General features: G+C 36.8%; 2 protein-coding genes across 3 annotated transcripts; one reads left to right on the top strand and one right to left on the bottom strand.

Annotated features, from left to right (window-relative positions):
- Nucleotides 1-863: 863 nt before the first annotated feature.
- On the top strand, nucleotides 864-3,777 carry LOC147479695 (Transmembrane amino acid transporter family protein). Of its 2 annotated transcripts, XM_086581450.1 has the most exons (8): nucleotides 864-1,023; nucleotides 1,141-1,280; nucleotides 1,599-1,982; nucleotides 2,128-2,521; nucleotides 2,832-2,937; nucleotides 3,067-3,158; nucleotides 3,256-3,324; nucleotides 3,457-3,777. In XM_086581450.1, the coding sequence occupies exons 1-8, from the start codon at nucleotides 1,000-1,002 to the stop codon at nucleotides 3,553-3,555; spliced, it is 1,308 nt and encodes a 435-aa protein (XP_086437576.1). In that variant the 5' UTR covers nucleotides 864-999; the 3' UTR covers nucleotides 3,556-3,777. The 2 variants fall into 2 exon arrangements, 1 of the variants encoding a protein (XP_086437576.1); XR_015206969.1 differs by lacking the exon at nucleotides 2,832-2,937.
- On the bottom strand, nucleotides 3,690-8,631 carry LOC147479694 (DNAse I-like superfamily protein). Its single transcript, XM_086581451.1, has 13 exons — nucleotides 8,325-8,631; nucleotides 7,616-7,779; nucleotides 7,475-7,540; nucleotides 7,342-7,394; nucleotides 7,170-7,251; nucleotides 6,426-6,512; nucleotides 5,620-5,712; nucleotides 5,491-5,523; nucleotides 5,227-5,339; nucleotides 4,978-5,098; nucleotides 4,799-4,884; nucleotides 4,644-4,728; nucleotides 3,690-4,037 (listed from the first exon to the last, which is right to left on the bottom strand). The coding sequence occupies exons 1-13, from the start codon at nucleotides 8,557-8,559 to the stop codon at nucleotides 3,984-3,986; spliced, it is 1,272 nt and encodes a 423-aa protein (XP_086437577.1). The 5' UTR covers nucleotides 8,560-8,631; the 3' UTR covers nucleotides 3,690-3,983.
- Nucleotides 8,632-8,780: the final 149 nt, after the last annotated feature.

Here is an 8,780-nt window from a genome sequence, read left to right as displayed (position 1 = left end):
TAACCTAGGCAAAAGATGATTACAAAAATACTATTTTCTGGACCGTTAGATTTTTTTTTTAAAGATGACAACAATTTTTATCTAGGTTAGAGGTTTCCAAATGAGTTGAAATTTTGTAGAGATGGTTTTTATGGTGAGTAGATGATATCCACAAAAAATTGGGTTTGAATTCATTTTCTAGATGAAGTTTTACTTACATACTTATTTTAACTTAAAATAAGTATGCACTTCTAAGATCCGAACTGTATATATATATATACCTGCGCGTTATATGAACTCTATTTATACAAACTTCAAAAAAACTCCACCATGAAAAACAATGAATTAGAAGCTGATTTTTTGTGGAGATGTTCTCTCCACAATATTGATCATCCTAAGAAAAAATCAACGCATTTGAAGATGTCTAGACGTATCAAAATTCGCTTACAATGTTATAAAATTATCCAACGGTCTAGGTTTTTTAAATTTTAAAATAATTTTTGACAAGATTAAATATTTTCATTTGGGCCGATTTTTTGTATGAAGATTCAGCCCTCAATTCATCTTATAAATCCACTTTTGGTGGTGGAGTTAATTTAGAGTTCATATATATATAAGATTTAGCTAGCAAATATTAAAATATACTCACATTTGATGGGCCTTAATGACCAATTGAATTAGTTTATTGCTTCACTCCACTCACTTGTGGCCATTATAAATTTATAAGGTCGGATATCAAAATTCGAAAGTGCTATCAAACCTGGATAGCAGACAATGCTATATACGTATATAAACTAATCATCGTTGCTTACCAAATTAGAGAGAGATAGAGAGTAATCATCACCATGTTAATTACTCGGCAAAAGGTGCATTATGTTCACGGTTCACCATAACAAATACATCTCATATCCCCCTTTATTCCATCAAACATGAGTCATCAACCACTATAACTACAATATACAAAGACATGATTCACTCACAACATTCCCACATTCTAGGCCTCTTTGTTTTAGTGCAACAATGGTGTCAGCCCCTCCTCCCAAGGTGTGTGAGTATAAGATTGCATGAAAGAAAGATGTTCTATATGTTTCCTTAATTCCAGTAGCATATCTGACTATATTGTTTCCTCATGAAGTAGTCTTTTTTGGGTGTATTTTTCAGGAAATTTGTTCAGATGAAGAGTGGTCCAAAGACGGTCCTCCTCGAAAAGCCAAATGGTGGTACTCAACATTTCATACTGTTACTGCCATGGTTGGTGCAGGCGTTCTTAGCTTGCCTTACGCCATGGCCTACTTGGGATGGTATACTACACCAGACAATTAACTTTCATCTATAATTTACACTCATATGTAGCACTACTGCAGTAGTTTAGTTCATAGTGTATCTTCCCCTTATGGCCTTATAGGGAAGGTTGCGGCAACTGTAGCGACTAGTGAAGCCATATCAGAAAAAAATAAAGTTATACTTATGATCTTCTGCTATATGACTGATCGAATATATGATTTACGTACCATGCCGGCTTCAAATTGCACAAGTTTTGATTTGTTATAGATCCCAGCAAAAGAAGAACAAGAAAAACATTTATTATAACATGAATTCCTATTCAATTTCTAATGTAGGGGCCCAGGAACTATGGTTCTGGTGATATCTTGGTGCATCACCTTATTCACAATATGGCAAATGATACAACTACATGAATGTGTTCCTGGAACTCGATTTGATCGTTACTACCAACTCGGCCAACACGCGTTTGGTCCTAAACTTGGGCCATGGATAGTGTTACCTCAGCAACTTATAGTTCAAGTTGGGTGTGACATAGTGTACATGGTCACTGGAGGGAAGTGTCTCAAGAAGTTCATGGAGTTGGCTTGTCATGATTGTTCAAGACTTAGACAGTCTTACTGGATTTGCATATTTGGTTCCATCCATTTTGTTCTGTCTCAGCTTCCTAACTTCAATTCTGTTGCCGGGGTTTCCTTAGCTGCCGCAATCATGTCACTCAGGTACCTACTTACTGTTACCATTTCTCTTTTAAAAGTACATTAAAGTGATTTTCGTTAAGTTGAGAACAAAATGATGTAATGAAGAAAATTAATTTAACCTATAGAAAGTTTGGTCTAAGCAGCTTAAACCACGTTTTAATTGCAGTTATTCAACAATATCATGGGTGGGTTGTGTTGCTCGAGGACCAGTCGAAGACGTCAGCTATGCATACAAGAGAACAGATCCAACTGACTACATGTTTCGGGTCTTTAATGCGTTGGGAATTATATCATTTGCATTTGCAGGACATGCAGTTGTTCTTGAAATCCAGGCAACCATTCCATCAACTCCAGAGAAACCATCAAAGGTACCAATGTGGAAAGGTGCAGTAGGTGCCTACTTCGTCACAGCAATCTGTTATTTCCCTGTGGCTCTAATTGGATACTGGGCATTTGGGCAAGATGTCGAAGATAATGTACTTGTGAACCTTAAACGCCCCGAATGGCTTATTGCCGCAGCAAACTTAATGGTGGTCGTCCATGTCATTGGTAGCTATCAGGTGTGCGCTTTTAATCCTTTATATAACTTTATTTACTTTAAAAATGGAAGGAACAACTAAGCTGCAAACTACGTAAATGAGTAAATCCTAGTATTAGTGTATTAGCCACGAATTGAGTGTTTCTAGTTAAAGAGTGTTTGCTCAGCTGCATGTGTTCCACACACAGAATTATGTCTTTATGTGACTCGATATCACAGGTTTTTTGTCATTGTTTAAGCAACTGGTTTTATGCTCCAGTTCAATATGTTAGGAAGATCAAGCTAGTTTTACTTTTGTTACATAGGATTTAGTGACAGAAGAATTTGTGTAGGTTTACGCAATGCCAGTATTTGCATTACTTGAGAATATGTTCGTGAAGAAATTCAACTTTTCGCGTGGGATGCCACTGAGACTTGTGGTTCGATCTACTTACGTTGGTAAGTAGATATGACAATAAAGAAATCAATTTCACAATTTACATTCCAATTTTAATTTGCAAATTAATTCATAATTTGTATAAAATCCTCACAGTGGTTCTTTTCCATGTCTTTTATTGAACTTGTTAGCTCTTACGCTGTTTGTTGGCGTCACATTTCCATTTTTCGGAGATCTTCTTGGTTTCTTTGGAGGATTCGGTTTTGCACCCACTTCTTATTTCGTAAGTCAATCAATCCTATCTGAATTGTTGCTAGTTAGAAGGATTAATTTGCATTTCCACTGGACTCCTAACACAGGTAAAATTTATGATGTTGCAGCTCCCATGTATAATGTGGCTAGCAATCAAGAAGCCAGAAAGACTTAGTCGCTCTTGGTTTGTCAATTGGGTAAAATAAACAAACTCATCTTTTTTACATCTGGTTTGTCCATGAAGCCCGATTGATTAGGCAAAATTTATCGAGATTTTCTCGCATAGATAATTAATCGTCTCTTAACACTCTGCGCTTACTATTTTTCAGGCATGTATAGTCGTGGGTGTGTTCATCATGTTTGCATCGACAATAGGTGGATTGCGAAACATCATCAAGGATTCCTCTACTTACAGCTTCTACTCATGAATCTTCACGATCAGTGATAGTTAGGCAGCAAACTTTATTTTACATGGTCGTAGTTCGAAATGTGTTTTCGGCTTGATAAATGTACTGTTGGGAGGCCAAGTGATTCTGGCTTGATCAATCTGTTTATCAAGGTGTGGTTCAGCAATGTCATTTGCATGTCCATGTCAATCACGACCTTAAAGCCGTTAGCCAATCTTGAATCAGTTATTGTTTCTATATTCACTAATCTTTGCAAGAAAATTACATGTACAACATTAAGCTCTCACGCTCATACACCACAGTTAATCCCATTCTATTTTCTCCATGCATGATGCATTATCCTCTTGCACGTTTTTCGTGGATAAGACGTGATGATCGCATTTCAGCTAAAAGAGACATTGTACCCTTCCATTGCTTGCGAGAAGGTTGTGTTGTTCTGTCGTTTTGTTTCATCGTGTAAATGCATACACGGAAACTAAAGCCAAGTGATCACTTCCCAGTTTCTGAAGAATAGAGATGATCAGTAAGTCAAGAAATATGTTAAAAAATATGACGAACCACCTGCTTAAAATTAACACCAAATGGTGATAGAAAATTTTGCTTGAAGAACCCTAGTGCCATTGTTGATTTCTTTCAGCTAAAAGTTTCATTATACAGGATACATTTCAATGTGAAAATCTAGATCGGGATGATTTTGTTATCATGCACTATGATCGAGCATGAAGGTTCAGACTCGTGGATTTTCAGAAGAGAATTCTACAGCTAGAAATCATGTGCTCAGCTAGGTGGCCGGGTATATGTCCAACTTGTTTTCAGCTACGTGCTCACATGTGTGAAGCTTTACCAGTCACTAGATTCAGTTTTCAATGATGTTAAACTAATTAGGGTTAACGACTATTAGTCCCCACCAGATGGGAAATTAGGGTCTCCCCCACACGGTCAATCCAAGTTGACTTTTTTTGTGTGTGTACTTGGGGGGAGACCCTAATATCTCCATCGAGTGGGGGAAATCCTTCCCTAATTGGCTCATGTGGGGGGGGGGGGGTAATACTAGTTAACCCAACTAACTATAGAGCTATTGAAGAACTTCAGATCGTTCATTTCCATACCTTATGTGGAAGTCCACATGTCTTTTGCAAGACATCCATGGGTGGAGTATCCAAAACTCTTACAGGGAAGATACCCTCTGAGTACCTGAATTACTTTCAAGTTAGTTTCCTATCGCAACCATTGTTATGTACCCTTTCCAGAGAAACTATGTTACCAGAGATAGTCAACAGTTCCTAGAAACTTTGAGTGAAAAGAAGTAGCCAACGGTTCACCATTGGAATCCCTAGTTCTTGCAGTTCCCTGCATAGAATATATATGGCACGGGCCCATATGTCATAAGCAAAGATTTAAGAGAAAACATAGGTAAGCTGACCTAGAGACAAAGACATCTACCTCGGTAATCTTCACAGAAGCATAGCTGCTGTTTAGGTTCAAAGGATGCTCAACTCGGGTGCCATTGGCTTTGCCTGTTGCAGTTCTCAACTCTTCATCAGTCCAGGAATAATTTATGAATCTGAAAAGAAGCTATTTGTTAATAGATGCCTCGCGTCGTGCTACTGCCTACTTGGAGGCAGTAAGAAAAGCATCCAACTTCTTCACTTAGCCGCGTAAAATACTATTGGCATCTGATGAAGTATGTACCTGCGCATCACCATTATAGTCCTACTCAAATGCCCCTGAGAATCTCCAAATTCAGGATATTGAGGATTCAGCTGGCCAGATAAATATCTTTTGTCATATAAACTGACATCCAGCTGCAAATTGACATTGCATTCAGATAAGGGATATCATAACACGATTTTAATGAAACCGAATTTTTAATGAAGTAAAGGCTAAGTACCATATGAAATTGAGCGAATTAACTGAGATAATGTTCACACTACAACGTAACAAACAAACATTCACCTCTGAGGAAGACAAGAACTGGTAAACTGCACTCTGCAAAGTTTAAAAGAAAATTTGTGATCAACAAGAATGTGTGTCCCTAATAGAATAATTTTGTGAAATTTAAGCAATATTAGTAAGGTAGTAAACCTGAGGAGTGCTGTTGAAATCACCAGCAAGCACTATAGGGACACTACCCCATTTCTCTGCCAGGGCATGTGCTCTTGACAAGAGCAAGCGGATCTGAGAAACAGTCCAATTCAATATAAATTACAAATAGAATCTATGACGACTTGTAGTCGTGCATGCATGCTGTCATCCCAAACTCATGTCAGTTCTTAACACGTGAACCTTAATTGGATTTAATTAGTACTACTACTAATAACAAATCAACAATACTGTCACCCAGTATAATGGCTGTAAACATGAACTTCACTTCTATATGACTGTTTTCTTTCTGTTAAATGTGCATGTGAAGAAGTTTTCAGTTTCGAAGGAGTCAAATATGATTTCGAATCTGAGACGTATGGAGTTATCAACTATATGGCGCTGGTTATCATTTCTGTGAAAATCTATTCAAGGAGTTAATGTATGTAGTCTGCACTTCAGTTTGAGTTATCAACTATATGGCGCTGGTTATCATTTCTGTGAAAATCTATTCAAGGAGTTAATGCATGTAGTTTGCACTTCAGTTTGCATCCAACCTAATGGTCATTACCTGAATATCCAAAGTGAGGAATTACAGACAAAAACCTATCCTGTGTATATCTTTGGGAAATGTTTGGAGTTCTTAATGTCATAAATGTGGATCTACAATAATGTGCAGCATTCAATAACATAAATACAACAGGAAATGACTTCGGAAACGGAACTGAATCATCTCATAAGTTTGGTTAGATAGTTTGCACATAGCAATTCGTGCTAAACACATTGGATGGCACTGTGGAATAACTTACTTGACCTAATTTTATATCTCCTCGGCTTGGTCTGAACAGCACGTGTATATTCCCAACTATAACTCGTCGTGAAGCAGCTTCACACATCTGCCTGTATAATAAAAAGTAAGACACGGACAGAATATGCAATACAACATACTTTCAGAACTCACCAACCTGAAGACATACAGATCATACAGCGTATATGTATATATTATACGTATATACAAGTATACAACTATTGTGGGTGCAACATTATCATATTTAACGGCCTAACAGGCAGAGTTACCGACACAGGACCAATATCAATATGCCTAGGCAGCTCGAGAGCTCTTGCTTCCCAATAGATCAAGTGATTTTGTTTGAAAACTGAAAAGTATATGTACACCTAGGTGGGGAAAATGCCCATTATTGTTCTGAATTATATTTTAGTTTTTCTACGCTGAATCATTAGATCTGCTATCAAAACTAGAGTAATATGTTGCTAGAATGATGCAATTTCAAGAGAGAGATCAAATCTAGGAACTAACTATTTGAAGCTAACGATACTTGTTTAGTCCTATATTTAGTAACAAATACAGCAGTGTGAAGACGTGAACACCCTTCTTCAGTAAGTCCCAGAAAATAACTTTAAGATAGTTTTTCTCCAATCAATAAGTTTCTGTTTATGATAATCTTATATATTAGATATGAGAATTTGCAAATTCTACTAAAATTGGAAGGCCATGTTGAACAAAAAGTAAAGACTGCTACACAAGTTGGTACCTCAAAAACAGAAATTTGCGCAACATTATCACGAAGACCAAACTCCTTGAATTCGATGCACTCTACCTCCAATAAACGAAACCTAAATATAAAACATTTGTCAAGCCAATTAGTCTATGGTAATAAACAAATATATTAGATTTACAAGCACGAAATGAATCAGATTTCTTACTTGTCTGCTTTCCAAAACATAGCACAACCATCCACAGTGTCCCCAGTGCGCCTCTACATTGCAACAGTTGGAGTCCAAATATTTACTAATGAAACTATATGAAAACAAAACTCGAAGTACAAAAGATACTCACCTTATAAGTACCAACATAGCCTTCTTCCTCCATGATTTTCAAAAGGTCATTATACTTGTCCACCTCCTGAACCAACATTGATCTAATTTTATCAGATGCTTACAAACAAAGTTGCAAGATTTACCACGAAACAATACTTACTTGCAAACAGATTATATCAGAGTCCAATCCAATAAGTTCCTCGCATATAAGCCTCTTACGGTGTTCCCATTTCAAGTAATCTGGACGCACTTGTAAGTATAGATCCGAATGTTTTGAAGCATTCCTAACCCCCAATATATTGTAGGACACCACTTTAAACCTCTCTGATAGAAAAACAACAACCAAAATATTTATTGGTTCCAGATCTATAAGACTTGTACTCACTAAGCATTTGAAATCAATTCATTGTAATGGTAACAAAAATAGCAAATCTGAAGATATCCCTTCAATACTTTTGGTAGTATCCCTGGAGCTGTAAAACTAGTTCATTAAGCATGATCAGCGCAATTCACGCAATTACAGTGAAAGACCGGCTACAGATTAATTTTTGGAAATCACAAACTAAAATTTTAAACTAACAAAGACTACTTGCAGCTTTCAGACTATTGAAAAATACCCACACTTGGCACCGGGGCATTCCAGTCAATGAAAATTTTACAACCAAAATCAACAATAAACTGAAAGTAGTACAAGAAACGTTGGTATGCAGGAAGATTGTGCAACACACCATATAGAGTGGTAATAAATTCACAATCAATATCAACATTTGTTTGATTAAATGCATAAGTTGTATCGAGATTATATTCCATGCAACTTGATAATCAACAAGTAAAAAATATATGTACTAAAACTTAAAGAAATGGGACACCTTCAGAATTGAATGATAATGAGGATTTGGAATCAACCCAAAGTCGGACAATGTCAAGCTGATCATCACAACTTTGCTTCTTCTTGTTAAGGTTGATGCATTTATCAACACTGTTCTTTGTACAAGAAAACAAGTTTGGTTTGAACAGAAAGTGGCACTTGTATGTGTTAATAATAGGACTAGTTTTTGGTAAGGGTGGTGACCTGAGGGAGTAACACAAAGTGTTGCACCCCATTAGAGTACACTTACTTACAACTTATGCAAAGTGATGATAAGAATGAGAGTGAAGCCCCAGAAGGTAGTAGTAGTAGTATCAGTTGAACGATAAACTGCCAACTTGGTGACACGTGGCATAATATAAATCGTCCACCATACAATTATTACTCCCAAAAAGTACGTCACTTTGTGTAGAAAAAATCTATTGCTCGATGCATGAAAAGAATGTGGTCCAGATAA

Source organism: Coptis chinensis, chromosome 8 (genome assembly GCF_015680905.1).
Source record: "Coptis chinensis isolate HL-2020 chromosome 8, ASM1568090v1, whole genome shotgun sequence".
Taxonomy (NCBI): Eukaryota; Viridiplantae; Streptophyta; class Magnoliopsida; order Ranunculales; family Ranunculaceae; genus Coptis; species Coptis chinensis.
Note: the sequence above shows the minus strand (reverse complement) of the source record. Positions and strands in the feature narration are given on the sequence as shown.